Source organism: Beauveria bassiana (genome assembly GCF_000280675.1).
Source record: "Beauveria bassiana ARSEF 2860 unplaced genomic scaffold BBA_S00020, whole genome shotgun sequence".
In the NCBI taxonomy this organism is placed as follows: domain Eukaryota; kingdom Fungi; phylum Ascomycota; class Sordariomycetes; order Hypocreales; family Cordycipitaceae; genus Beauveria; species Beauveria bassiana.
Window position 1 is genome coordinate 66,423 of NW_007930855.1, and position 15,299 is coordinate 81,721.

Below are 15,299 nucleotides of genomic sequence, written 5' to 3' on the forward strand. Positions count from 1 at the left end.
TGATTCTGACGCTAAGGACCTGCCTCGATCCAGGAACAGCTTGAAGGAACAAGCATGAGGAAAACATTGAAGATTCAAACCGCCTAGTCGGACACCCAGATAGATCATAATCGTAAATTAGGTATCGCCATATCCCATATGTATCGTGCACTATCCATAACCATGCTACGCAAAAACAATACGCCAATACTCCGTCGTAGCTATGGAACATATGATGACCGTCTTACATCTCTGTCATATAAACAATTTCTTCTTCGACAAATTCCGGTCGAAGCATCCGAGGTCAGGGTGCCAACTTCGCAAAGAGTACATACTTTAGCGCCAAGTGCTAGGGCCAAACGTTTCGCCCGGAGGCAGTTGCGTGAAAATCGCGGTGCCGCGGCGATCAAGTGTGCTCAATGCCGTGGTATTACCCCACCATTGCGGTGCCATCGTCTTTGTCAAATACAGCGTAAAGAAGATGACAAGCGTGCAGACAATGAGGCCGCAGTCGAGCGCCGCAGAGGTGATGTAGTTGTACTGGAGCCACCAGCCTGTGTAGCGGCGTCTGATGAAAAAGTTGAAAACAACTCCAACAATACCCCAGCAGAGGTAAATGTAGACCGAGGCTGGAGGAATCTGGCCGGCACCTCCAAAGATGAGGGGCGTGTTGATGTAGCGCAAGAATGACTTGGGCCAACGGCGGGCTAAGAGCCAGGTGAGAACCGGGGTAACGGCGCCGACGAGCCAGAACCATTGCAGAGACGAATAAATGGCACCATGGCTGAAGATGCGAGCGGGACCAATGGCGCCCCAGATAACAGAGGCCGTGTAAAAGACGCGGCCGCCAGGGCAGGTAAACCTGTCTTTCTGGTCGCGCGAGCAGACATCGGGGATATTGTCGAGGGCCCAGTTCATGAGCAGGATTTGCACAATGGCGGACCAGATGGAAGCAATAAGCTGTGAGGCAAACATGACTCGGGGAGGAACCTTCATGTAGTGGCCAAGCTTGAGATCCTGGGCAAAGTAGAGGGCCTGAGACATGGATACATAGCCGTAATTCTTAAACATCATCATGGCGAGAGGACGTCCGGGAACCATGTAACCAATGATGAACTCGGTCAAGACGTTGAGACCAAGCTGCATGTTGGTAATGGCCTGGACGAGACCAATGGGGATGAGCCAGATGATGGGAAGCAGAATACAGACGACAAAGGCCCAGGCCGGGAAACCCGTGTCCCAGCCGGCAACGACTCCGAATGAGATGGCCAACATGACGACAAAAAGGGCGGCATACCACCAGTCCTCGGCATCACGGTACTTTTTCATGAGACGCATGTGGACATCATCCTCCTGATGACGCGCCATCTTAAACTGATCCCAAATTTCCCGTCCATGGTAGAGAGCAACATGAATCAGGACGGCGGATACTGCGGCAAAGGATGTACCGTATGCGAGCGCAAACTGAGTTGGGAGGAATAGCGGAGAGTATTGGTGGTAGGCAGTCTCGTTGAACTTGAAGTTGGCATCAAGGATGCGAGTGACGTTGTAGTCTTTGCCCATGTTGTCGAACGAGTCGCCAGACTGGACAGGAAGGTACTTGGAGAACCAGGTGCCGCTAAAATGGATTCCGCAGGAGAGAAAGACAAAGGTGGCCAAGACGCCGAGGATGACGTTGAAGATGGCGTGAAAGGGCGGAATGAGGGGCGAACCGACGTAGCCGCTGATGACGGTCCAATCAAAGGTGATAGGCATGAGACCGTAACCATGAGCAGCACCAAAAATCTTGTTGATGATGACATTGTTGGGAGCGATCCAGCAAATCCAGGTAAAGTAGGAGAGTCCCTGGAAGATCCAGCCCGGGAACCAGTACCAGACAAAGGCCGAGGTGCCAATGATGAGGAAAAGGCGGTAGCGGCCAATGGACCAGCCGTTTGTCTTTGCTGGATCTGAAGGTGAGTGGTCGTGCAGACTGTAAAAGAGGGCACAGTTGACGAGATCGGCAGGCCAGATCATGGCGGCGGGCCATACGAGGAACCGACGGGCAAGGCCGGCGAGACCGTAGCCGGTGCAGAGGGTGGTGATTCCAAAGAGCATCTGAAAGGCGTAGCTAAAGGTCTGCTTGTAGAATATGCGCTGGGTCAGGAGAACATCTGTGGCATACAAGACGCCGCCAGCATAGGAGGCCTAGAAGTGGGGGAAGTCAGCGAGCTGTAATAGTTAAGAGGCAGAGGGCCATGTATGGGATTACTTGCATTGGACATGGCAACAATGACGACGTGTTCCTTGAAGTTGAATTTGCCAGGGCGCAGGTTGAATTTGAGACCAAAAAGATTCCAGACGCGATCGGGCATGATGAGATCCCAGCCGCGACCGATGGGGTAGGCGATGAGCTGAATGACATAGGTATTGATGGTAATGGTGGGATCGCGGAGGGAGAAGAGCATGTTGATGCCGGAGCCGAGTGTGCAGAGAAACATGCCAATGACCCAGGCGCGGACAGTGTTGGCAGGGAGGTCGACGTCGTAGTTGCGGACGACGGCGCGGACCTCGGGGTAGGGGCTGTTGTCCTCCATGAGGGCGTGCTCAATCTCGATGCCCTTTTCGGCGTTGCACGTGGCAATGGCGGCATCGAGGTCGTTGAGCTCGTCAATGGGAAAGTTGGGGTCAAACTTGTGCATCTTTTCAAACTCGTGGAGGTGCTTGAGCTGCTCCATGCCGGCGACGTCGAGGTCGGCGGCGTAGGCCGGGATGGGGGTGATTTCCTCGGCCTGATGGCGCTTGCGAAAGATTTTGGGAGTCATGGTGGGAAAGACGGCCGGCGGCAGAGGACTGCACAGGGTGCTACGTCTCTGCTTCGTGTCTCTGCCGAGGGGAGGAAGCGAAATGCTGAGCTGTCGCGCAGCGTTGCGTTGACCCTGTTTGGGAGACCTCGATAGTTGGGAATTCCTGGGGGAAACAAGTTTGGCGGGGAAGACAAGGCAGGTGTGGGCCTACGGCTGAACGGTGCAAAAGAGACGGCCGCTGCAGAAATGACCTAAACAGCCGGCCGGCGCGAGCAAAGACGACACCAAAAAGAAGTTGAAATCCAAAGGCTGTTGCAAGGGACGAGTCGCGCAGTTGGCCTCGTTTTGCACGCTGGACAAGGCGTGAGAGAAAATCTCAAGGGTAGAGGATGGGCAAAGGATGGGCAAACGGCTGAAGGATGAGGGGGCCCGCTGGGGCTGGGATTACCCCGAAGACGGGGTCGTTATCACTGGCACAGATTACAGGTAGGCCAAGCAAGCTGGGGCATATAGACAAATGAACCAATAGATGAATAGAAAAAAAGGGCCAGTGGATCATCAGCCAGTGTCGCAAAAGCCCTTTTGAATTGAATCTTCTTTTTTTTTTTTTTATCTTTTTCATGACTTTTTTTGATTGAGTTGTGATAAATACATAGGTGATAAGTGATGACCGTACGGTAAGCCTCTTGTTTTTGGACGCGCCCTTTACTTTTTCTCCCCACGCCCGCTGAAGAGCGGCAGTTATTAGTATTGTATAATCATGTATCGCATCTTTTCCCCGTTCGACTCGGTGGCTGTTTTCTTCCTTGTCCAGGCTGTATCAGTGATTCCGCCTGCCTGCCTGCCTCACCTGCCTAACGGAGCGTAGCTGCACCACTGGTCCTTTTGCACCACACCATCTCGACCAAGCCACGCGCACGATACTCCAGTGCACCAACCGGCCCCCCCTCTCAGCTCCAAATTGTAGCATTCGGCATTCATGAGCCAGGTCACCCATATCCCCTGTGCAATTCTGACCGGCTGCGGCGGCATATAGATATATCGGGTATCAGTAAGCCCCGCCGCGGCTGCTGCCACTACACGCCGCTACCGCTGCATCCTGGGTCCCCGCGATGCTGCATTCACCTCCCATCTAAACCACCACCACTGCGGAATTATTCGTCTCGTATTTCTGTCCCCCAACTCTGTCTCACTTGGGATCCAGCTCGTCTGCAGGGCCCATTGCCGACGCATCGTACACTGTCGGGCGCCCGTGCGTCACCTGTCTCCATTCGTCTGAACTCTGCACCGCTCTCGCGTACTCCTGCACCGCGGGAGGCAGCAGCTCTAGTCGCTCATTGTCCAGTAGCCGAATCATGAGCGCCGAGGCGTATGCATCCAGAATAGTTGGTCGCGGCCCGAATATCCACCGTGAGCCCTCTTCCTTGTGCTTCTCAATAATGTCCGCCAGCTCCGCCATGAACTTGGATACATGCCTCTCTACCTGCTCAATGTGCTCGGCCTCTGTCGTCCTGCTATGCAGGCTATCATGGCTGCCGCAGTGTCAGCTCGTGCCCTGCCGCAATTCGAAATCACATGTGCGGCGCTTTAGCTGCCGTGTACCTACAAGATAGATTTGATCTCCAGAGCCCGTCGGTGCTTGTCTGAGATGCTGGCGTCTTCGAGCATGGCCGCTGCCACGTTTGGTATGCCATTGCTCGCCGCTTCCGGCGCAATGTTGAGTGCCTTGAGATGAAAGTGATATAGCTTCTCCATCATCCTGTCAATGGTGTCCTTGTGGGCGGCAGGAAGCAGCTCGGGCTGCTTCTCGCATAGCCACTTGGCGATTGCTTGGCTGTCACCAAGTCCCGACTCGAGTGTATCCGACGTCAGAGCAGGCACCTAGTTTGGGAAACCGTGAGTGACTGCTACACTATATATTCTCTTCATCTCAACTATGCAAACGCGCGACTCGATTCTGCTACAACGGCAACATACCTGGCCTTTGGAGTTGACTGTACTGAGATATTGCTCGGATAGATTCTCATGCGTTGTGAGGTTGACAAATTTCAACTGCACCTGCGGCGCATTGTCACTGTTGAGCCGTCTCCCCAATTCGAGAGCGAACCGGACCATCAGTGAGTACAGTGAAAAGGTAAAGTAATGAAGTGTGTAGTCGGCGCTGCTGTCCGAGGACTTGTTTTCGCTGGCCATTGTATCGAATTTATACAGCTGGAGCTATAATGATTGTAAATATGCCGTGGCAACCAATTGTCGAACTGAGTAGAACTTTGGCTCGCGACTCTCCGGCTAGAGAGGATCGACACCAATGTTGAGCAGGCTCTTCTTTGTTGCTTCTGATGCAGCTTAGACTGCTCTGCGTTGATACGGCTCCGAAATCTACCCTTTCGAGATATGAAGAAGTGAAGAGAAGAATCGCCTAGAAGCCAAACTTTACTTGTGGGTGTTGTCTGATGGCGTGGCCCTTGCCTTTTGCAGGGACGGCCGACGGTGCACGCTCGCTGCAGGAACTAACCCAAACTTGTTTTGGGGGGAAGGAGAGAGGCCAATTGCACACAGAGGGTCGGGCTGTGGCCATGCGCTAGTCGATCGAGTTTCCTTGATTTTCTGCGCCATGAACGACCCTTTTTCTTCTCTGGCATTCTATTTTCGGGGCCCTCCTCTCCTGCCCCCAGCATTCGGGCGCAGCAAGATTCGGGCTCTGGGGGAACGGCGTGCCCGATACGGGGGTGTCACGATTGTCGGCTCACTTTTTGCTGCCAGCATCCCCCGTCAATTGGGGTGTGCTACGGGCTCCGGGGCATGCAAATATCGCCTAATTTAGGGTCGGGTACAGCCTTTGCCCGGGCTGCCTCATCAGCTCCGTTTTTTTAGCTGCCGGCCGTTGTCAAGCCTCGGCCGAATCTTGGCCGCCTTGTCCAATTGCCCATGCAACTTTGAGCATCACAGGGTAGCTGACGGTTCCGAAATGCTTATTGAATTGGAATGGAATGATTTGCTTCAAGCCTTGCGACATGATGGGTCGAGCGTTGCGGCCCAAACGTCTCACAATGCTTGTGAGGGTACTACCCTTTAACTTTTCTCTCCAGAAGCAATCAGACTCCTCATTGCACTGGTTGGCCGTGTGCTTGCTGAAATCTCTATACCTAGGCCGGCTTGGATTTTCCCAACGCTTCCCAGCAGCATATGCCAAGCTGAGATTGTTTAGTATTGTCGGCAAACAGAAACCATCGTATTGAGCATGGGACAGCCCTAGAGCGAGGTCGCGTCTGCCAGCCTCAACGTCGATAACGCGCAGACATATGTCCCTGGTGATCTCAAGTCCGCAGTCATCAGGCCAACTTGGTACTGTGTTGTCCTGAATATCTTTAATGTCTTCTACCCTAACTTGGCATATGGTAGATGCATTCTTTATGAGTATGCCTAGTGGTAGATTGACCGTAATTGCGCTGAATGACTGATACACTGGTTTTTGAATCGCAGTCTGCTGCTGTAAAAGAGGCTGCTGGATATGAGCAAGCTGTTGGATAGCTTTGCTAGCGTAGACTTGCGGAATGTCGAATTCTATTCCTCGAGCCCGGGTTTTGGAAATGAATCGAATCACATCCAAGGAATCTGCCCCAAATTGTGTAAAAGGGATCGTTGTGTCGATGCTGCATATCGGACGATCGAGCACGTCTGCCCAGAGAGACTGGAGCTGTTGTTCGACAGTATCTTCCGGGCTACTCTTGATTTGCGCTTTGCAAGCAAAATCATTCAAATGTTGAATATAGACTTTATTGTCCATGTTCTCAAAAAGGGACCGGACCTTTACCCGATCAATCTTTCCACTCGAGGTACGTGGAAACTCCCTCACAGCCCACCAACAAGTAGGAAGTGCGTGTGTCGGCAGCCTGGCAGCCGCAACATCTTGGCCTCTACTAAGAGCTGCCAGAAAATTGTCACAAGGATTCAGTATTTCTACCGAATCTCCCATATATTGAGCTTTTCGTGGTTCTGAGTTGGGCTCGCTGGTTAAAGGAAGATTCAGTGTAACGAGGCAGCAAAGTCGCCCCTGAGGAGGCCCCGAGCGCGGTAGAATAACGACACAGTTTTTTTACGGCTTCGCACGCCAAAATGGATTGTTCCATGTCGCCCAAGTCGGTTCGAATCCCGTGGACTTTTACCTGGCCATCATCATTGAGGAGGCGAATTTACAGGAGAGGTAACGAAGGAGCTAGCTGGTGACGAGCTATCGATGAGGACTCTTTATTAGGGCGCTTAGTGGCCTTGGGGGCTGCCAAGCAAGTGCTGTATCCTCCACACAGGTAGCTCGACGAGGGTATTTTACAACGGGTGGTAAAAAATTTACAGGGAGTGTTGTTGACTCAGCGGAGGGCGCGCAGTGTACGGGGCCGGCTCTGTATCGGGCGCCCCTATCATCCGTACAGCGGGTGCTGCTGAAGCAGCGGAGCCCCTAAGTTAACTTAGGTTCGTGGGTCCGTACACTCGCGGGTTGGTTTTTTAGTTAGCATGACCCTAGCGTTCTTTATACACCCTTACTTGCAGTGAATGCCATGAAAAGGGCCATAGAAGAGGTGTAGGGACATGCAAATTGAAGCTGCAAAAAAGTCTATAATTTCTGTTTAACAGAAGTCCTATATAACGAAGTGAGAGTCAGAGGAGTACAAAGAACACCAGGGTTATGCTGACTAAAAAACCAACCCGCGAGTGTACGGACCCGCGAACCTCTTACGCTGGCGTGGCTTCCTTTGTCTTTCTCACCTACCTTAAAAAAAATATGCAATTTCTTGTGCCTTTCAGTGACCTGCACATTCCAGCAAAATGACTTTATTCGCCACCATGGATCAAGTTCAGGCAGCAGATGTCCTACTCAAATACGTCTATTCTGGCGCAATTGGCGCTACGAAAGGATTGGCTGTAGACTACGCCCTTATGCGTTCGCCAGAGCCGCCGCCCTGCATGAAGAGGACCTCATAGTCCTCGGGGATGTCGAGATAGGTGGCGAGGTCAGCCTTGGCCTCATTGATGATCTTGGTGGCCAGCTCGGAACGGTGCGAGTGCTCGGCGATGCCCAGGCCCGTGTCCTGGAAGTTGAGGAGCGCCTGCGAGGCCGTCTCGAGGACGTCCTGGGGAAGCAGGGCTGGGCCGGCGCCAAAGTAGGTAATTTCCTCTCTGGAAGGCATGGTGAAGAGAGAATGCGCTGCTGTGTTAGAGTACAATGTGAATTGACAAGGGCTTTTTTTTGTGAGTCAGAGCAGAAGGGCAAAGGAGGATGATGCAAGAGCTCCGGCGTCACGACGAGGGGTTTATATAGCAACGCGGAAGTAATGTATCCAGTCAAGGGTATATTACTAGATCAAGGAAACTGGTCAAAGGGGGACACAAGGGTAGCTGGGAACAATTCCGCTCTGATGATGATGGAAACGGATGCGGCAGTTGTTTAAGCTTGATTGCGTAGATTAGATTTTACATGGGACGCGCCTGTCCCTCCCCCACCTTGAAGGGTGGTGGCTCCCCACCTTGAAGGTGGTGGGTTGGTAGGCTGGTATTTACACATCTTCTATCATTTTTACACGATACATTTTTCCTCTTTCCAGATATCCGACAACACGAGGCCGGGCTTGGCTGGTCACACGCGCCTCTCATGCATTCTACGAGCACCTGACTTTTGACTTGCAATAATAGACAGCGCGGTAGTGGCGGTAGTAGTGGCGCTGATGATACTAATAACGCATATTTCAGTGCTATGTGTCATATTAGCCATACATCTGGCCATTAAAAGTGCAGAAACGCCATCAGATGTTAGAAAAGCTTTTATGCGGATCAAGTTCATCTCTTTGACTGTTTCCAGAAGGGGATAAGCAGTTCACAGAACCACCACAATACTTCTCGCTGACTAACCTCTCAAAGGAATAAATAATCAGGCAGTGGTAGTATTTGGACAGAATTGTTTTAGTTATAAAAAAAATAAGACTTGCGCGAGAAGAAGAGCATCTCCAATTTGGGATTTTTAAGCGAAAATGGCAAAACTTCGATGACCGAAAAAGGGTATTTGAGGCGAGAATCAACTCAGCAGTTGAACGAATACCTGGCAAGTACGAATCAAAAGGTAGGCCCATCAACGCCACGTCTAATCAAACTAATCTTGCACTGTGTCTGCCCATGAATAGAGAAGAAGCTTCCTCTTATTTAACACAATCTTCCTTTTACCCAAACATAATTCTCTCACCCCATCTTTCTCCAACACACCAGTTGCCCTCATCATTGTCTTTTTCCGCACAAATCTCAGACCTCCCTCCGGCGAAGCAAACTTTGGCCGACAAGCCCGCAGAAAATCTACTTGACATTTTGCGCCAAAAAAAAAAAATGAGCAATCAAGCCAGTCCGCCGTCGTTTCTGGGGCCCTAAGGATGGGTGGCAATTCTCTATCAACATCGTTCTTGGTATCCTTGTAATGAAACTCGTCGGGAAACACCATCAACGACTTACAAAACCTATGAGATCAGGGGTTGAAAAGCTGAAGTTGATGCAAAATCAACAAGACGCCTCCAAGGCGTCAGTAACAAAGCCTACTGCCAAAGTGCAGACTATCGAGAATGGTCTTGACCAGCCTCCAGACTGAAGACAGCAGCGCGGCGACAGCGTTTTGGTCATACCACCAACTCGCTCGTTACCAAGATTGAGGCTCTTGAAGTCTTGACCAATAGTGTTTCGGCCAAGCCATCATGTGGCGCTTAGACTATTCACCAATGAGCAACATGCAATGCAGCGTTTCCCAAGAAACTTTCCGCCTACAAGGTAGAGTCCATGGGCCGCGAGCTGCGAGCGCTCGACGTCACTTTCGAACGCTTGATAACCCAAGTGAACGAGCAGGGTCAAGCCATTGAGGCCCTGGACCGCGTCATTAGCGAGCAGCGCAAGCTCATCAGTTGTCTTCTCGCCATCTTCGAAGCTCGTTCTGGAGATTGCCAACCCAGCGGCGTCTCTACTAAGGCTGCGATGGGCGCCCAGGTGATTGCCAATTATTGAAGCTCCAGCACTATCGGCAACAGTGCTGGGCAGCGTCGCTGCAACATGTCGTCGAGCCTCGTTTAGCCTTGCACGTTTTCGGCAAGCAAGCGCTGCTGAGGCGACCATCAGGGTACTGTTTCTTTACCTTTTTCCTCTTATTTTTTTGTCCTTTTCCATTGTTCCAGTGCTTCAGCTAGACTCTCTCTCTCTCCATTTTTTTTTCTTTTGGAGCGGTCTCTATGAGAGTTGTGGCGCAAACACTTGGAATGCGTCAGTCAGTAAGCACATGTTCACTACTTATTAAACGCTATACCAACACGAAAGGCTTTGTCCCGCTCAGCACTCATATTACAGTGACGCCCACTGCCATGCAAAGTAATACAATGTTGTCTAAGTCTCCTTCTCTAACGCGGGCATTTCCATCTCCATCACAACGTCTTTCGGGTTCCGCTCTTCTTCATCCGCTGCCGTCGTCGTAAACGACAACTTCTGCGGCAGGAGCTGCTCCATTTCCTGTGCTGGTGGTGCGGGCACGACGAATTCGCTGTATTGCGGGGGTTTCGCATCGAGATCAAGCTCGATCCCATCGCCCAGTCCAATGTCTGGAAATTCGGCATAGTGCGATGTCATACTACTAGGTGCAGGCAAGCCGTCGGCGCCCACAACACGCGGCTCGTACTCGTCTCGCTGGAAGCTAAAGTTGGGCGTCGGCTCTTCAAAATTACTGTCGAATGCATTGGCCTCGTCGCTGCCCAGAGAGGCATGGTTACTGTCTAGTGAGTCCATGCTGTCGGATCGATGCTTTCGCTTTGAAGGAGAGATCGGGTCCATAAAGACAGCCTGTCTATTTTCTTGCTCCTGGGTGCGTTCCATGCTTAAGTCGTTGCGGAATGCCTTATTGTCCGCTTTGACGAAGCGCTCCAATGGCCAACTGAGTGGATCATTGGGAGTGTTGACGGCTTCTTCCGTGGCATAAACGAGAAGTGGCGTTTTCGTTTCTTGCCAGACCTCGCGTAAAACGCGCTCGATCTCGATTTTCTACAATGAGTTGGCACGTGAACAGCCGACAGGGGTAAAAAGGGTCGCGCGGACGTACCTCGGCTTTGACAGGGTCTGCTTCACCCTGAGCATAGGCCAACCGCCACCATTGATCTATTGTTTTTGGGGCATCGCCGGGCTCGATCAAATCTGCCTGCTGGCGTCGACAGACGTATATGACATCCCTTTCAGTCGCAACGCCTCGGAGCAAATACCTCTGGCACGTCATCGGTTGTGGCCGACCTGGCTTGTCAGGGTCCGTCAGCAGTCTACCTAGGCTTCTTTGCTTGGCCTTGAGCTTGTCGAGCTCTGTGTTTAAGTCTGTGCCTTGTTAGCAGCCGACGAGGTAATGCAAATCGTCCGGCATACCGTTTAGCGCCTTTTCCACGTCTGCCAATACCCTTTCAATCAGCTTTACAACATCGTCCACTTTGCCCAAAACATGCTGCTGGATTTCTGACAGACTCGCGGGAGCCTCATGGTAGTCGGGGAATCTGTTTGTATCGAAACCTGATTGCTGCATGCTAGTGAACTGGCCAGCACTTTGTAGATATTTCCTCAAGACTTTCCACTGCTCGGCAGCCTTTTCCATCCTGGTTTTCTTGTCATACGAGAGCTGATTGAAATCATCTCTCCATTCGTGGACTGCCTGTTCCTGTCGTTCAACTTTCATCATGGCCAGCTTGGTCTCGCTCCAGGCTTTTTGTATCCGATGCGCCTCACGTTTTCGAGTCGTGAGATACCTTTCAGGATATAGTTCGAGTGGTATTTCCAAAGAGTCTTCAGGACCTTCACCACCAAATTTAATGGCAACGACCTCTCCCATATCCTTGAACATTGCCATCTTGGAGTCTTGTGTCAGTTCGTTCCACGAGAGTACATCGCTCCACATCAGGTGGTCAAGAGCCTCGTAGAGTGTCTTGATATTATTATAGTCGCCCTTCAGATGCTCAATCTCGAGAAGACCAAATCTGGCGTCCTCGTCACCTAGATCGTCGCCATGCAACAGGGCTAGTGAGGCAACTTGAGTAAGAGGGTACACAACTTGTCCATTCCGTTGCCCCAAATACTCGTAAAACTGTTTTTCCGGCCCAACCGCGGGATAAGGAATCATTTCTGTCAGAACGCTGGTAGAGCCGTAACTACGTTCGGTAGAGTCCAGGAATGCCATCAAACGGTGAATCTCCTCCTCAAATCCCGGTTTAACGTCCTTGTTCGAGCTCCATTCGACGTCACTATCAGGTGTTTGCGCATATACAGACTGCGGAGGCGTGATACTTTTGCCATGCCACCATTCCGTATCATATCCGTAGGTCTCGGGCGGTGATCCGCATTTGAGAAGGATATTTCGTGCCAAGGGAATTTCGTGGAGAATAGTCAAAAGACCGCCGAGTTTATGATTGCCGACAGTGTTTGGGTGTTGCACGAGAAAGGCCGGGGCATCCGTCTTTCGCTGTCGATTCGAAGGAAGCAATACATTCGAGCTCACGGCAGCAGCGCCAATTGGTACCATGGCCCAATCTGCATGATCGTACTGCGATCTTGTAGCCGGTCCAAAATATGGTGTAGAGGTGCAATTTTCCATGACTCCCGATTCTTGACCCGGGGCAGCTATTCCAGCTTCTTGAGCAGATTCGCGCAAGGCTCGTTCCATGTCCTGGTTCAGCTGGTTTGGTTCCGACTGATCAACAAATCCTAATATATTGTTATTATTGCACATGAAATAGCTCCAGAGGACGTACTGGGAACATCTGATGCTGTCATGTCTACCACTTGTGCCAAGGGAGATTTCGCATTGGACCTTGAAGGAGGCCTAGAAGGTGCCCCGAGGCTATATCTATCGGGCGGCGGGGTCACGCCTTGAATAACGTCGCTTTCGTGCGTCGAATTATTCATTGATTCGATATAAAACGAAGGGTTCGGGTTCGGTTCTTCGATGTGGAAGGCTAAATGATACGTCAGCATGGGACAGCACAACTCGCCGTCTTGACTTACTGGACCCAGTATTGGTTTCGTTTTCGCCATTACGATCTGCACCAAACATGCCATCATTCCATGTCATCGTAAAAAGTTGCCGAAACTGTTGGTAGTATCCTACGTTAATTTGAAGAAAAGGCCGGGGTCAAGGGGAGTCACGCACGCCATCAGGATTATCGAAGTAGTTCATCACCACCGTTTCGACATTGCGACCGTTGTTCTAGCTGGTGTGTCAGTGCCGTGAGAGGTTTATTGTACGAAGCTCGAGCCGCAGTACCTTGAGCGCCTGAATGACCATGCCTCGGTCGTTAAGTCGATCGAGACCTGCAAAGTCGATGACTTGCGAGATCTCCTCCTCGGTGGGCTCCATCGAGGCCATTTTGCGGATTTAATGTTTTGTATATTCGAACATGAGGCCAGATCAATGGCAGAATCGATCGATATGTGGGCAGGCAACGTTGATGGCTGTCGCGATGGTTGTCTCGCCGGCTAGTGTTTTGTGATATTCGAGGCGCACCAGCCTGCAGCGGCAGTTTCGGGGGCTGCACGTTGCGGCTCGACGGAGTACAAATGCCAGAGGAGGGCAAAGCAAGCCGCTGAATGACTGCACAGCAGATGACGACGTATCACCGAGCCGCGCGACAAGGTTTGGTTCGGCAGCGGATCGTCGATGGAGGAGCTCGGGCTGATTGACATCGGCTGCAACGCGATGATGCGCCACCGCAGGAGCAGTCAGGCAACAGGCTGCCCGCAAAATGGGCAAGCTGACTCCTCGACAGCGGGTAAATTTAGCGGCCAAGGACTGCAGTGGAGACGGGAGCCCGCTCACGCTCAAGCCACTGTAACTAGGTACTCCATGGCGCTTCGAACGGCCCCGAGCAACAGTCTTCCTACAAGAAACAGATAGGGCAGGTTTGAAGACATGAGTCTCACGTCCTTCAAATGACACAATTTTTGCATTGAAAAGTGCTCCGATGAAAGTTCCATACATTGCTCCAGACGCTGTGAAAATATCCACCATTCTTGCTGCCTGCCTGTGTCGTTAAAATGCATCACTCCATAAATAGTTGGTGCCTTGTATATCTAAAATGTTTTAAATCCAGTGATAAGTGCCCAAAATAACAATGACGCCAGTAGGTAGAGGCCCTTGTAAAATTGTGCCGAATTCCATGTGCTGAATACTCCCGCCTTACGCCTGTGACCCTTGTTCATGGCCCTGCGACCACGACCAACGTAGATTGCCACGCCTACAAGTTGACATGAAAAAATCATTCCTTGTCATCTTCTTCGTCGTCTTCTTCTTCCTCAAAATCGTCCATGTCACTGTCGCTACCTCCAAAGTCTTCCTCTTCCTCGGACGGGTTCCAAAAGTCATCGTCATCCTCGACAATCTTTTGTGGCACTGGTGCAAGCTCAGCTGGGGTAGGCATCCTGACGCCTGTCGGAGCTTCGTTCTGCGAGATAAGTACGATTTCCTTGGCTAGCGCGTCGTACTTTTCTCGCTCGTCCCGGTAGAGCACGCTGGCGTCGACGTTGGCAGGTGAGTTGATCTCGGGATCGTCCAAGAGAAGCAAAACGGAGCGCAGAACCGACTCCACACCATGCAGCACATTCCATCGCTCGTTGGCTAGTTCGCCGGACTGCTCGTCGTCGCCTGGCTTGTGGAGGATGGAGATACAAAGGGTGCCATCCGGGTACACGTTGGGGTGTGTGATGCCTTCGGTGGTAAATCGGAACGTGGGCGGCTGGTACGGGTAGTCGTGAGGGAATCGCATTTCGCTCTGTGGAAGCAGTGTCAGTAGCTGGATGAGACATGATTTATTCCGCAGCGACTTACTCGGAGGTATGCACCGTAGAAGACGCTGTCAGGGTTGACAACCCAAAGACCGATCGACCACTTGAACATGTTGCTATCATCCATCTGCACAGGAATTAGCATATTGAAAGTCGCGATCAAAAAGACCAAGCCTGGCAAAGTCTACTCACCCTAATGGTCAGCCACTTCTCTCTCTGAAGCGGGTTCAGCTCCTGCATGAGGCGCTTTTGAGCCATCGTGTGGTGTCGGAACGGCCCGGTGAGCGAATGCGTGGTGTCGGACGAATTTCGAAACGAGCCCGGTCTATTGTCGTCCGCGGACTGAGAGCCAGGACTCGCTGGTTACTAGGAAAGCCCTCCACGGGGAGAATTGTGCTTTGCGTTGCACTGTTGGCAGAAAAGAGGCAGCGTTGACGGCGGTGGTGACGGTTGGGTGGCCAAGGCGGTGTTGAGCGGTAAGCCGCAAGCGTCCAGACGAGGCGGGCAGCAGTGACGCAAACAAGAGGTGTGCAGGTAGGTGCGCCGAGATGCTGATACGAGTGAGTAAAGCGTGAGGGTCGGAGAGGACGGAATCCAAAAAGGAGCGAAAATGTGATAACCAGGAAGAAGCGATGGACGTTTGTCAGGCAGAAAAAGGCGACAAGGACATGACTCCGATGCAGGCCGGCGGGCCTCCCGACTGGCGGGTGA

General features: G+C 51.8%; 7 protein-coding genes across 7 annotated transcripts; 1 reads left to right on the top strand and 6 right to left on the bottom strand.

The window, feature by feature from the left end:
• Nucleotides 1-315: 315 nt before the first annotated feature.
• On the bottom strand, nucleotides 316-2,783 carry BBA_06659 (OPT family small oligopeptide transporter; the record flags this gene model as incomplete). The annotated part of the gene is made up of 2 exons (XM_008601756.1): nucleotides 316-2,166; nucleotides 2,259-2,783. The coding sequence occupies 2 exons, from the start codon at nucleotides 2,781-2,783 to the stop codon at nucleotides 316-318; spliced, it is 2,376 nt and encodes a 791-aa protein (XP_008599978.1).
• Nucleotides 2,784-3,954: 1,171 nt separating this feature from the next.
• On the bottom strand, nucleotides 3,955-4,958 carry BBA_06660 (uncharacterized protein; the record flags this gene model as incomplete). Its single annotated transcript, XM_008601757.1, has 3 exons — nucleotides 3,955-4,297; nucleotides 4,372-4,646; nucleotides 4,743-4,958. 3 exons carry the CDS (start codon nucleotides 4,956-4,958, stop codon nucleotides 3,955-3,957), a joined length of 834 nt encoding a protein of 277 aa, XP_008599979.1.
• Nucleotides 4,959-5,652: 694 nt separating this feature from the next.
• On the bottom strand, nucleotides 5,653-6,552 carry BBA_06661 (nonribosomal peptide synthase, putative; the record flags this gene model as incomplete). The annotated part of the gene is made up of 1 exon (XM_008601758.1): nucleotides 5,653-6,552. One exon carries the CDS (start codon nucleotides 6,550-6,552, stop codon nucleotides 5,653-5,655), a length of 900 nt encoding a protein of 299 aa, XP_008599980.1.
• A 1,066-nt stretch (nucleotides 6,553-7,618) lies between these two features.
• BBA_06662 (phosphoserine aminotransferase) lies at nucleotides 7,619-7,951 on the bottom strand (the record flags this gene model as incomplete). Its single annotated transcript, XM_008601759.1, has 2 exons — nucleotides 7,619-7,634; nucleotides 7,695-7,951. 2 exons carry the CDS (start codon nucleotides 7,949-7,951, stop codon nucleotides 7,619-7,621), a joined length of 273 nt encoding a protein of 90 aa, XP_008599981.1.
• A 1,343-nt stretch (nucleotides 7,952-9,294) lies between these two features.
• On the top strand, nucleotides 9,295-9,797 carry BBA_06663 (uncharacterized protein; the record flags this gene model as incomplete). Its single annotated transcript, XM_008601760.1, has 3 exons — nucleotides 9,295-9,323; nucleotides 9,386-9,474; nucleotides 9,538-9,797. 3 exons carry the CDS (start codon nucleotides 9,295-9,297, stop codon nucleotides 9,795-9,797), a joined length of 378 nt encoding a protein of 125 aa, XP_008599982.1.
• Nucleotides 9,798-10,169: 372 nt separating this feature from the next.
• BBA_06664 (ubiquitin interaction domain-containing protein) lies at nucleotides 10,170-13,173 on the bottom strand (the record flags this gene model as incomplete). The annotated part of the gene is made up of 7 exons (XM_008601761.1): nucleotides 10,170-10,817; nucleotides 10,876-11,138; nucleotides 11,187-12,512; nucleotides 12,560-12,763; nucleotides 12,813-12,897; nucleotides 12,958-13,014; nucleotides 13,072-13,173. The coding sequence occupies 7 exons, from the start codon at nucleotides 13,171-13,173 to the stop codon at nucleotides 10,170-10,172; spliced, it is 2,685 nt and encodes an 894-aa protein (XP_008599983.1).
• An 889-nt stretch (nucleotides 13,174-14,062) lies between these two features.
• BBA_06665 (ubiquitin-conjugating enzyme) lies at nucleotides 14,063-14,846 on the bottom strand (the record flags this gene model as incomplete). Its single annotated transcript, XM_008601762.1, has 3 exons — nucleotides 14,063-14,575; nucleotides 14,632-14,715; nucleotides 14,781-14,846. The coding sequence occupies 3 exons, from the start codon at nucleotides 14,844-14,846 to the stop codon at nucleotides 14,063-14,065; spliced, it is 663 nt and encodes a 220-aa protein (XP_008599984.1).
• Between the last annotated feature and the right edge of the window lie 453 nt (nucleotides 14,847-15,299).